Source organism: Malaya genurostris, chromosome 3 (genome assembly GCF_030247185.1).
Source record: "Malaya genurostris strain Urasoe2022 chromosome 3, Malgen_1.1, whole genome shotgun sequence".
NCBI classification, from domain to species: Eukaryota; Metazoa; Arthropoda; class Insecta; order Diptera; family Culicidae; genus Malaya; species Malaya genurostris.
Genome location: NC_080572.1, coordinates 254,621,267 through 254,634,909, shown reverse-complemented (window position 1 = coordinate 254,634,909; position 13,643 = coordinate 254,621,267). Strand labels below are relative to the sequence as shown.

The 13,643-nt window shown below is 37.1% G+C and overlaps 1 protein-coding gene across 3 annotated transcripts in view; it reads right to left on the bottom strand.

Moving 5' to 3' along the window:
• Positions 1-13,643, bottom strand: part of LOC131437705 (serine/threonine-protein phosphatase 4 regulatory subunit 1-like) — a 474,879-nt gene that overhangs the window by 459,438 nt on the left and 1,798 nt on the right. For all 3 annotated transcript variants that reach the window (XM_058607222.1, XM_058607223.1, XM_058607224.1), the window contains one exon: positions 7,680-7,767. In XM_058607222.1, the coding sequence (XP_058463205.1) occupies positions 7,680-7,767 (88 nt within the window). The remainder of the gene's footprint in view (positions 1-7,679; positions 7,768-13,643) is intronic.

Genomic DNA, 13,643 nt, shown 5'->3' with positions numbered 1-13,643 from the left:
GCCATTGTGCGGTGGAAATGAAGCGAGGAACCTCATTTCTTAACCATTCTTGGGTGGCGCGTGCTGAGTGCGATGGTGCTGAGTCCTGTTGGAATGTCCAAGGTCTGCGGCCGAAATGTTTGCGTGCCCAGGGCTTCAGAACTCCCTCCAAAATATTTTCGCGATAGATTTGCGCATTTATTTTGACCCCACGGTCGATGAATACGAGCGGCGAGCGACCATCGGCTGTTATGGCGGCCCACACCATCACCATGGCCGGCTTTTGAGTTCTGGTGGCCAACCGAAGTTGCAAATTTTCAGCTGACCTCTCTGGCAAGTAAACACGATCATTTTGTTTGTTTACAAACTGCTGGATAACGAATGGTTTCTCATCGGAGAAAACCAAATTCGGCAGTTCACCACTTTCGGCCAAGCGAAGCAACTCTTTAGCTTTTTCGAGTCTAACTTTTTTTTGCGCATCAGTAAGATCTTGCACTTTTTGGAACTTCAATGGCTTTAGTCCAAGCTCATTTTTCAATATTTGCCGAATGGCATATTGCGATATGTTCAGCTCACGAGCCATTTTTCGGCCACTGCGACGCGGATTTCGTTCAATTCGCTTCTTCACTTTTCGAACCATTTCTGCCGATGTTGCTGTTTTTTTTTCGTCCACTTCCTTGACGTCGGGCTACGCTACCAGTATCACGGTAACGAGCGATGGTATGAGACACAAAAGATTTATTCACTTTTAAATGCTGGAGGGCTCTAACGATAGCCACTTGTGGTTTTCCAGCCAAATGCAAAGCAATCACACTATCACACTTGAATTCCATCACAAATAACTTTTTTTCTGAAAAATTCCCACCAAAATGCTTTTGTGCGCTTGTAAATAATATAATGAGCTGTCACTAGAATAAATCTGACAGCTGTGGGACGAGCGGTTTAGAAATGACAGCAGTCTGAAGTTGGTTGCAGTTTTTTCATCTCACCTTGTATTGGTCGATCGTTAGTCCTGAGCTGATACGGTGGCCTTTATTGCCATTCTTACATGCACTTCCTCTTACACTTCACTCACAGATCATCTCAGTTTCCACACGAAAACGACACAACCTCACAAAATAAACTAGATGAACTTAGATGGTTTCCATCTTATTCCACAGAATTCCATGGTACACAAACCACCAATAAACGTCAAAGATGAACTTGATTTTTTGTTCATTTGTTGTCATCATGTAATAAGGGCCGGTAGTATTAAAATAAGACATAAAACAGAGCTCAATTAATCCCTATCGGCCTCTCAAATCCCGGATGTTGGAGCGCAATGCAATTAACATCTTATTCGAGTCGTTCCACATATCTCATTCATTGAACTCAATAAAGAAGCTACAAACTATAACACATATTTATATTAAATTGTAATTGATTATATCTAATAATGAATGCCATACCGTGAAGCCCATGAACCATGGAAGGGATGGGCAGGAGAGAAATGGCAATTACAGTGTAATTTTTGGTTTCAATATTTTTTATTATTAAATTAAGTTTTCTTTTTTTTTATAAATATAAAAAATAGGTATAGTATTCGCTTAAACTTTAGAAAAAAATTCCAAGGCCTGAGAACTGAGCAACAACAGTGTTGTCCACATTAGTTAAATCTCCAAACAAATGGCGAAATAGAAAAAAAAAATACACAAGTTAATTTATAAAAAAATTCGATAAAATAAAAAATTAAAAACTTTTAGGTGGATCGAATATTTTTTCATACATTATGAAGAAGGAAATATATTCGCAGACTTTGAATTATTAATGAAAAATCTTCAGTTTGGCAGAGAATAATGAACTTGAGTATCAGCGAGTATGATTTTATAGATTTCATTCTTTGAATTTCTTTGACGTTCCTGTTAAGTTCTAGCGGGATATGTCAATTAGTGTGTGTTTGGCAGCTGTTTGTTTACGACACGAAACATTTATCTGGCCATTTTTACTATGGAAAAAAATTGAACAACGAGTTTGCCTGAAATTTTGTTTTTCAAATGGAAGTTCAGCTGCAGAATATTGCAGAAGTGTTTTGAGGAGTCTACTCTATCTAGAACGCAAGTATTAAGGTGGCATAAAGCATTCAGTGAGGGTGGTGAGATTGTAGAAAATTTGCCTTATGCTGCTCATCCGTCCACCTCTATTAACGACGAAAACGTCGAAAAAGTGAAGGAAATTGTGCTTGAAAGTTGTCGTAGCATTTGAGAGATGTCAGAGAATCTTGGCATCTCTTATGGATAGGCTCAGCACATTTTGGTTAATGTTTTGGGTATGAAAAGCTTGTACCGAAAGAACTGAAACAAAAACGTAAGTCCTCAACATCTAGAAAATCAGTAAACAACGCTAAGTAGAAACTAATGACGCTTCAAAATTTTGTTTTTACTTGAATTAAATCACGATTACGATAAAACTTCTAGTGAAAATATAAGCAAACAACACCTTAATATTTTTATTTTTTTCTTCACGGAACAGTATTATTCAAAGTTTTATCAATTGAAATAATTTTAAATTCAATTATGATAGTTGTGACCCAACCCAAGTAGAAATTAAAACACGTTAAAATTGGCATGTTTCACAATAGCTACAGAACGGTTATTCATGTTAGATAAGTTTGACAAATGATTTTAAATGTTATTGTAACAAATGTGAAAATCATTCATATTACTGCTTCTGAAATCAAATCAAAAACTTAAAAGGATTAAGTTCTACATCGGTAGATTTAACTGCTTCTACAATAAATTCATTTGAGCAGTTTCATTTATGGTTTCTGCTTAACAAATATTACTGATATGAAACATATCAAACAAGTAACTTGTTGCACATCATACAAGAAAACTGCGCTTTTTCAATCGCACAATCGTTGCGAGAAGAGTGAAGAAATACAATGCTAGAACAATGTTTGCTACTTGGGAAAGCACCCAGCATGGAAGGTGCCTTGAACCAAAAATCAACAAATTTGTTCAACGTTCAATCTTCATGTATAAATAACAGAAGAATCTATACAATCTGAAACAAAAAATATATGAGACAGTTATGCGTAAAACAGCAGTACACCTCTGTGTGAATATTTTAGTACTAATTGTTCAACCACCGACCCAGATCATGTTGATTTCAAGAAGCTTGTCAGCGGCAAGTGTTCTTGGACGTAGTGCGCTAGAAAAATCCAAATCTTGTCCAAATTGTACCCTTCATGAGATGCAAAGGAACCCAGACCCAGACAGAATTTTTTTTCCGAATGGTGGTATTTAGAACATTTCGATCTATTTCCATACGTATGGAAATATGTTTACAATTACTTTAGAAAATTTTAAATATAAAGTTGTTTGATATCATATTCATTTTCCTTCACGATCCATTTTCGATTCATCAGTGCGCAGCAGTTCAAACTGAGTTACTTTTGCAATTAGACGGTTTAATTCAAACCAGCTGATTTCACGCCATTAATTCGATTCAAACAAAATCCTTTCCAACGAATACACCAAACGAAACTGACGTATCCTTCCTAGTGATTTTACCTGACCATTTTCTTTCATTTCGAGTTGGTGTTTGCTTTCCCACAAATTAGTTGATCGCCAGACAAGACAGTAAAGTAGAGGATTCCATCACTTCGCACCGCACCGCATCGCACCGAGTCTGCGAATCGACCGTCTTAGGATGAGCCGACCGATCCACGGTCCAACCATATCGGAACCAAACGAAAATAGATTGGCCAACAGTACATGTGAAAAATTCGCGATCGTCTAGACTGCGCTAATTTTAATATAGTTGTGGTGGATCAAACTCCGATCATCGCACCACAGCTTGTTTCCGCTCAGTCGATCCCTGCTGCTGCTTCTGCTGCTGCTGCACTCGAGAACACGACGAACAGACGACAGGCGTCGCGCGGCCAGTTTTGCAGCCCATGGTCAGAAATTTGCGGTAGGCAATCATCGTCGGGTTTATGGACGATGATGATGGTGTGCATTTAAAATAACAATCGAATAAGTTTGAATCAATAGATCAAATCTGTTCGATGTGCTACTTAATTCAGTAGTAACGATAATTTGAAAATAATAAAATTGATTTCCAAATCGAGTTACCATATTTGGAAACAAATTTTAGGTCGCTAACTTAAGACAGACAGGGTGTTTTTTTAATAGCTTACTGATGTAAAAATTAAATAAAACACATGCCAAATTATGAAATAAAACTTGCTTCAGATAGAATTGGAACAAAGACAATTGCCTGTATTTCAGTTATTTATTATTGAATTCAAGATCTTTATTTATACAATGTAGCGTTTTCTTCATACTTTTAAGAAAAAATACGGATAAAATTATTCGTCACGGTTTCGAAGGAATTCTTGAATTTTTCCTGTAACCTGTTCATCGTTTTAGCTATCTTATTCTACCAGGTTGCTGTAATGACAGCTCACCAAATTTGGCCAAAACATTACGGGATAGTAGTGGGATCGAATGAATGGCAAATCGTTTTTGGAGACACTCTTTTTAGTATAGTTCCGATGTCATTGTCTTATTTGTAACGAAAACTTTCGTTTTTTTTGCCACAGCTGCAAATGCCCTGCCAAATCAAAAATTTTCTTTCAAATTTGTCGCCAAAAACAAATTTAAATTTGGCAGGAACATCCCTCCGAGCCGTTGCCAAGTAAAATTTTCAAGCTGGGATTTGCCCGAAGTCAGCCTTGACATAGGTTTCATTGTCCATCAGAAGACACCCGTCGAACTTGGTCAGCACCTGGTCATATAGTTTCCGAGCACGAATTTTGACCACACTATTCTGTTTTATGGTCCGATTTGGCTGTTTGCTAGCTCGATACGACTTGATTCCTTCCCGGAGTCGAGTTCTCCTCACGGTACTATGGGCAGCACCGAATTTTCTGGCCAAATCACGGTCCGACAGATTAGTATTCCTCTTAATCGTCTTCAAAATCTTACCACGCAGTTTTCGGTCGACAGTTCCACTCCGACGATTGGCTTCAGGCTTCTGAATCGTCGTCAATGTTTTCTTATACCGTTTGATAAAGCGCCATACGGTATTACTGGGCAATTTCAGCTATTTAGCTAGCCTAGATGCAGATCACAATGGATTTCTCAAATAACTGTGCACATTTTTTCCCTTCTTTCGGCTTCCATGTTGATTGTTTACAAAGTACAGTCGATTTGCGGAATGTAAAAAATCATACGTGAAGCTGACAAAATTCCCAACACGTGGGCGCCAAGAACTTCCAAATCCGTCCACCTGGAGCGGCACAATATGAGCAAAAGTTTGTTCCAATTCTAAATGAAGCAAGCTTTAGCCAAACATTTTTTCATTTGGTAGATAATTTCTTGGCATTTAACATTTAAATATGACTTTGGGCATATGGCCGCCACGACTATTTTTCACAATGCTCTTTCAGGAGGTCCAATTTTCGACCACTTTTTCAAGCATTGAGGGCGTATCTCAACAATGACACGTTGAATATTGGTTTCCAATGCATCAATCGTTGTTGGTTTATCCACATAAACCAATGACTTGACGTATTCCCACAAAAAAAATCGAGTGGTGTCAAATCACACGAACGCGGAGGCCAATTCACTGGTCCATTTCTCGAAATAATGTTGTCGTCGAAATGTGCTTTCAATAAGTTGATTGTTTCGGCCACAGTATGACAAGTGGCACCGCATAATGGCTCTGTATCGATGGAGCAAAAACTAATTGGAAATAGTTCTGTATCGATTTCCATTTACGGTAACACGTCGTTCTTCCTCGTTTTTAAAGAATTAAACGATACATTTATCGGGATGCATTGGTAATTCTTGAACGGTGAGTGGATTATCTTTGCCCCAAACACGGGAATTTTCCTTGTTGATATCGCGTTGTTGACGTTGATCAACCAAAAATGCGCCTCATCACTGAAGAGAATTTTGCGCTATAAACAGTTTTAACTGAACCACTGATTTTGAAAATAAATTCCCACGATTTGGAAGCGTTGTTCTGGATTTAACCTATTCATGAAGATTTGCCGAACAATTCTGAGTAGAAACGTCACTTTACACTGTCAAAACAAATTTTAGACAATAGAGTAATCCCTATTGAAAAGACAAACCTCCTTAAAACACCTTTTATTAGGACAACAAAAATTAACTCAAGAGATGTTGATTGGATTCCTAGTTGTCGCTATTCTACTCCTAAATTGATCTCATCAATTGAATTTGGGTAATAATTTCTGTAACTTACACTTCAGAAAGAGAAACTACCTGACTCCCAATAACCAATCATTCCGAAAAAAGCAGACATTATTTCTGTTCAAATGTAACGCGCTACAAGGTTTAGGCTTGGCACGAATTTGAAAAAAAAACCTTACCAAACTACAAGGAAAATCCTCATAAAATTCTGAAACGAGGAAATGTTTATAGTGTCTTAAATAGCTGATGATCATTGCTGACATATGACTACGTCTTTCTTTACTATAGACGTAATTACAAAACGGGCACTTTTGAGAAAAATAAATTTTTCTAACAAAAACTATTGCTTGTCTTCATAGAATTTTTTATAGTGTTTTTTATGTAAAATCAAACTAAACTGAAAGTCATAATCATTTAAGCATCCAGCGAGACTCAATTTGTGATGAGATTGCACAGAATACTCTATCGCTAGTTGTCTATTTATGGGACAAAATTTCATCAAAATTTGTGTTTTTTTTTTTGTGAATCAATTTCAATTTTTGATATCTATTGTTTTCAGTGTAGGACTCGATTTGGAATTTTTTCCAGCATTTTAACTCGAAAATTTAACTCATTAGGCTTTCTGACAGTTCACTTGCAACCACAAAGCCAATGAGATTGATTTGTTTTCATCAGGAAACGCCAGCATAAAACACGATTCAGACGATTAATCAACTTCGGTCGACGTCAAGATTATTTTAATAATTTTTTTAGCCATATATTACTCACATACTGGACGTCAAAATGTTCCGTGAACTTCCGTGACGTTCTGTGCCTCCATAAGAAGTGCTTACAACTCATGTTGTTGTTCCGGAACCGTTCCATACCGGTAATAGTTGCCTGATGCCACGTGTGAATCGCTCTTACGTATGGTTTTGTTTTCACCAGGAAACGTATTGGCCACCCATTTTTCACTAGGGTCGCCGGGCATAGAAACCTCAATTACAAGACTTTTTTGAAGGATTCGTCAATTTCCGATAGTAAGTTTGTCCCTTTTCAAATGACATTGTTGATCAATTTCGTAATCAACAAAGCATGCAGTGTTTTTTTTTGTGACAAAGTCTACATAGTGAGAAAATTTCATTCAGATCTGAGAGAATGCTCCCAATATTTATTCGAGCTGGCTCTAAATCTATAAGCCCACACTGAAAATCAGTTTTACCTATTTTTTGAGAACAATTCTATAAGCTACCCAAATTTAGGTCGTTATCTACTCAAATTTTGACTTGATCGTATAAAATGGGTAGCGTGCTGTGCTATGGCATAACATTTACCTAAATTTTAAGGGCATCGTTACCTAAAATTGGGGAGATGCACTTCAGTTGATTTTGGGTAGGTTTTGATCCAAAATTAGGTAGCGGCTGGTAAGAGTGCATATAAAAGATTTAGTAGAAATAAACAGAAAAAAACCCTGCCCAAACTACCGGCTGCACTAATAAGTTTTTCATTGTTACTTACCTATCAATTGTTTGCGTAGACGTTGCAAAATTGTTGAGCGAGTGAATCGGATCATTCTTCTTGAACAGATATCCGAACGAATCGCCGGCTGAAAAGGGAGAAATAAAAAGAGAAATATATTAGTCAAGACATAAACCGTTCCGTACAGTTCTCGGTTGGCTTCTCGAAAATTCAACAATTCAAGACAGCAACCGGCGAAGCTTATTAGTACCGTTTTGGTCCGCACAGCGCTTGGATAGATTTAGTCGAGGCGTGAGTCGTAAACTATAAGAACTGGACGTACCCTGAGGAATGTGCTGTGAGGTAAACTCACTGTTTGTAATCTCTGTACAGATAATGTTCTTATCTTTATACTTTAGATTTCACGTGGAATCTTTTGAATCAAACAAAGATGTTATTTAAACAACACGATAAAAACATGAATATTCATTTCAGGATATGTGTTAATGTAAGAAATACTTTTTATAAGTTTGACGACTGCATTTTCGAATAAAATTAATTGGAAATTGTAAATGCTTTCACATTAGATGACGTCAGATAAATCGACCATTGACGTTAATCTAAATTCGAATACATTGATTTTTCAAAGAATAAGAGGGTACACACTTAAAACCATTTCTTGAGCTCGGCATAATAAAATGCCGAAACTGATCAGCAACACGTAAATTTGCTGATTGCTCAGTAATCAATACGCATGTTCCTGAACTTCGTTAAATGTATTCACTGATATTTCGGTAAAATGTTTCACTTTGCCGGAATTTGGCATAATTGCTTGCTGAATTTATCAGTAAACAACAGATATGCCGACATCAGCAGAGACGTTTGCCGAGGTTTCGGAATATGTGCTAGCTGTTGCCGAGATTCAGCACGACAGCTGTCATTTATTGCCGCGTTCGAGTGAAAAAATGAATAATCTTCGAAGAAGCGTGGAAAAACTTGCAAGTAAAAATATTGAATAAATATAGTGACATGTTTCGCTTTATAAAAAGCGACTTTATCAGAGCACTCGCGATTATAAGGGAAAACACCCAACACGGGGCTCAAAGCGTCCTCGAGACAAAACTTTGGGGGATATGCGAAAAAATAATCCAATGCATGGAATAATTCAATAGATCAAAGTAAGTTTATTTTTTGAACAATATCGTATATGCATCATTAAATATTGAACATATTTCATATTTCCAGCTCGACTCAAGGTAGTCGCATCTAGAAACGCCGCTTTTTTATGCTACATGTTTTCAGGTAGAGGCTTTAAGCACTACTGACAACAAATTTGTAAGCCTCCTTTAAGTGTTAATAAAATGAATTTTTGATCCTGAATAGCGTGTTTATAATGTAGAGAAATTACAAACAAAATTAATTGACTAGATTTTTAATTACTGATGATTCGGTAATTTATTTTTTTCATTTTTTTGTTTTATTGGATTGCCGAATATTCAGTGAACGTTTCACTGAGCAAACAGTAAATCTTATGCTGACGATTTCGGCAATATTTGACGTTTGTCAAATTTCAGGGTGCCGAGACGCTTAGTTATTTCATTTTTGCCGAGATGATTGCTGATTACTCGGCTGTGCGAATCTCGGCATTTTTTTGCCGAGACTCAGCTAAAAAATTCAAGTGTGTATTATTAAATTATTTATTATTCTCTTCTTAAATATATTGAACGATATAAATATAAGCAACTTTATATTCAATATCCTGTTTTGCACGAAAAAAGATGCAAATTCACGAAATGTTTTTTTTAACATTAAAATAGGTCCTAAATGCACACGCAGATGGCACCTTCACTTTGCTTACATTCTTTTTTGTTTATTGAGGCACTATTTTCAATGCTAAGAGCAAATTCTGCAGATAGAAGTTCTATATGGAAGATCTATAATAGAACAGAAGCTGGAACAAACGTATTCCCAGCAAGCCGTTCTAGTTTTATTCATTCGACCAGTTCTTCTGTCAAATTTAAAACTGGTCTATGCTACCCATACTCGCATATCAGTCCCATATCGATTTTCGCCAATTTTGAGTTAGCTTGAGTAATGAAATCTATCCTCAATATACACTCAGAAATTGTAATAAAAGTTGAGGATTTGTTCAGTAAAATGTGAAAAAAAATTCAACCCATGTCTGTCTCATATGCAAAGTACCCGCATATCAGTCCCATTCAGTGCAAATTTCAATAATTTAATTTGTTGCAATATTGGAATAGCAAAGGTGTATTACCGATATTTCATGTACTAATACTATGATTTAGCTACCTAATGCACAATAAATAAAAAAATTCGAAAATAAAATTTTGATCGTCTTTTTCTCGAAATGTCGATTTTCCATATGGGACTGATATGCAAGTATGGGCAGTATGATGCCGTTCTATTTTTTGTATATTTGAAACACGAGTAAAACGGCCCCCTGTCACGACGCCATCTTGAAGAGATCAAAATCGAAACTTCAAAATCAGCTGATTGCAACGTAAACAATCAAACAGTAATACATTTGTTATACGCGTTTACCACTTCCGGTGAAACTCTCAACGGGTGAGCACGTTGCATCGTGTTAGTCCGGGGAAAATTCGAGTATTTCGCAAGAAAGAAAGGATTTTCAGCCGTACTTTGACGATTCGACGCAGCCACACAGCGAGATTTTCGCTTGTAGTCAAGTGAAAAGAAAGTCCACTGGACTATAAACGAAAATTAACTGGCAATATAGCCTTAGTTGCTGTGCCATCAATTCGGCGTCATCTCAAGTGAGGTGACGCCAACCAGAAAGGAAGAAGAAGAAGAAGATACGCGTTTACCTTGTTTAGTGCACGAAAATTAGTGAATTTTTTGTCGACTCTCTCCCAATAACTTGTCGGTTTACCTAAAATACAGCAGACAGTGTTTTGGGACATCAAGTGGAGATAATTTTTACAATTTGAGAGTCGCGATGAGTATCAAAACATCGCAGTGTTTGGGGCTCGAAACGCGAGGGGCTCAACGTAATCGGTATACTTTCAAATGGCTGGTGCTCACATGCCGGTGTCAGATAGGTGGAGTAAAACGCTGCTGGGGCTGCCAGTTTTTCTTGCTATAAAATCCAGATATAAATTTTGTAACTGGCATAAATTATGCATCTAGAACACTCCGGAACATGCCCTAAGAGCAAATTCAGCAGCTAGAAGATCTATAACAAAGCAGAAACTGAAACAAACGTATCCCCATTAAGCCGTTCTAGTTTTATTTATTCGACCAGTTCTTCTGTCAAATTTACAACTGGTCTACGATGGCCGATGGCCAGTTACAAAATTTAAATCTGAATTTTATAACAAGAAAAACTGGCAGAACCAGCAGTATTTTACTCGTGTTTCAAATATACAAAAAAAAACGGCAACGTATACCGGTTAACCCAAAAAACGGAAAATTGATAATTATCTGTACGAAGATTGAATTATCGAGAGAGAGAGAGAGAGAGAGAGAGGGAGAGGGGGGGGGGAGAGAGAGAGAATTTAAGAAATTAGGAGAGCATATCTGTATTCCAGGCCCGTGCGCAGGGGGGGGTTTTGGGGGTTTTAACCCCCCCCATGAAGAATTTTTTTTTAAATTAAGTTTCATGAACAATGGAGTACTTATTATATTAAAGCGCAAATAACTTGACAATTCATACTACGTTTTCAGAATTTTTTTTACTGTTTCAATATTGTGGATGACGCAACTTTCTTTTTCAAATTTTGGCGCCTTTCCCACTTTCTGTCAAGTGTTACTGGAAATGCAGTCATCGATGTTACGCATTTGTATAGTGCGTGTCCGAAGTACCGACTACCACCGCTCTCAATAACGCGCATCTTTTCTCTAGAGTAAAGCCCAATACTCACATGCAGGGGAACTATTTCTTTTATCGTTTTCGCTAAAAAATGTTCGACAAAATTGACCCCCCCCCCCTTTAATGATTTCTGCGCACGAGCCTGTCAAAATTCGTTTTACATTGTCAATATAGTGGATGAGGCGCCTTTTCGCCTTTAGGACACCCACCTCTCCCCTTGAAACCCCCCCCCATGGATGATTCCTGCGCACGGGCCTGCTGTATTCCTGTATTAGATTTTTTATCGTGACGACACAAATGAACAAGCATTCATCCTTGATAGTTCAGCGGTACTGTTTACAAACAAGCTTAAACAAAAATCGAAGAACACATCTTAAACAATCATCTTTACACTTTGCAACTAGTCACTTTTATTTAATAAATCTCAAAAACCAACCGTACTCAATAGTGAACAAATGTTTTAAAACTTTATTTAGGCGATATGGACCGTAAATGGTTTGATTCAATCTGTCAACAAACAAACAAACAAAATTCTGTTTACAAACAGTACTGCTGAACTGTCAAAATGTGTTCATCCGATTGAGGTTAGCAGTGACGGTAGAACACCTAATAAGGTATAAATACCGATAACTCGGTATAGTTGGCAGCACTGATTAACGTTAGCAGTGACAGTAAAAAACCTAATAGTTAAAAGATGTTCATGCTGCTCATTTTGTTAGGTTATGTCATGTTCGTTTAAAACATCAGGTTTTACGAGATGACGTCAGGAAGAACTCGTGATGAATACAGTTCATGTGTGACAGCTATCAGTGGTTTATTGGTATTCAAATCGGAATGAACCTGTAAATAAACTACCGGTAGATGTCAAACGACGTTATCCTGATAATTATTTATGAGGTTATGCCGTGTGAAACTTAACTTTGTGTAAAACGTTTAACAAATGAACTTGGGTTCATTCTTGACTGTTCAGTAGGACTGTTTACATGCACTTTGTCTTAAGCGGCCCATACAGGGTCAGTTTTCCGGACAGTTTTTCGTGTGTGACGTCATGACTGAATCGAAGTGATTGAAGAGACAAACGTCCGGGTTTTTTTTACTGAACCTCTTGAGCTCAGTTTCATCCGATTAACTGACAATTCTTCAGTTAATCGTTCAGTCCGTCAGTTTTCTTTTAATCAGAATAATGTGCCTCCATGAAACAAAATTTATGACACTGACATGAAGACAAAACGTAAAACTGACCTGACGCCATACACTCCTCACTTCAGATAATCGTTCAGTTTTTTATTTCGTCCAAGGTTCATTTGAACTGTCCGGAAAACTGAAGGTGTATGGACCGCTTTACGCTGAACCAAGTGTCATTGGGTTGTTTATCGTCAAATCTAACCTCAATGTTTTGGCAATTGGTTCATCGTAGGGCAAATATCATGTAAACAGCCCTACTTAACTGTCAAAATTTGTGTCATCACGATAAAAAACTTGAGCACAAGAATGCAAACAGTCCAACTGAGTTGTCAAAACACTATACTGATAGAAATGTGATGAATTAGTGATTTGATATAGAAAGCGCATCTGATTTTGTCTGATTGTTATTAATTAACTAGCAGAATTGAGGTACAGAATAGACAAGCTCTTTTACTACTTTACAATCAAACACTTAGGATAAAATCAACAATTTAAAAACTTGTTCGGAAAGGAACGCGTTTCTCAATCGTTCATTTCGAACCTATTGCATCATTTTTTTCGGTAACATCGCGTACCATAAAATCATTGTTGTTTTGAGATTTGCAAGTTAGTGTCAAATACATTTAGTGAGGTGACCGTGTCAAAATTCTTGCCAAGTAAAGCGCATTTGCTGATTAATGATTTTCTTTTGAAAAAAAGTGCTACCAAATTCCACTGATACAATACCAAAACTCAAAACAAATGACTGAGAGATTAAAAGTTAGTCGCTAAGTCATTTCTGATCGTCTACGCGTCATGGGTTAGAAAGTGGGTTCCTCATGAGCAGAATGGTAAACAGCAAGCTTTTAAAACCAAAAAAAAAAAAACTATAAATACTAATCGTTACTGACAGCAAATGAAATTCCAGCACGAAAACGTCCACAGATATAACGAAAGCGTTCAAAACCATTATTCCGGAACTCAGATGGAAACTTTCGTGCCACTCG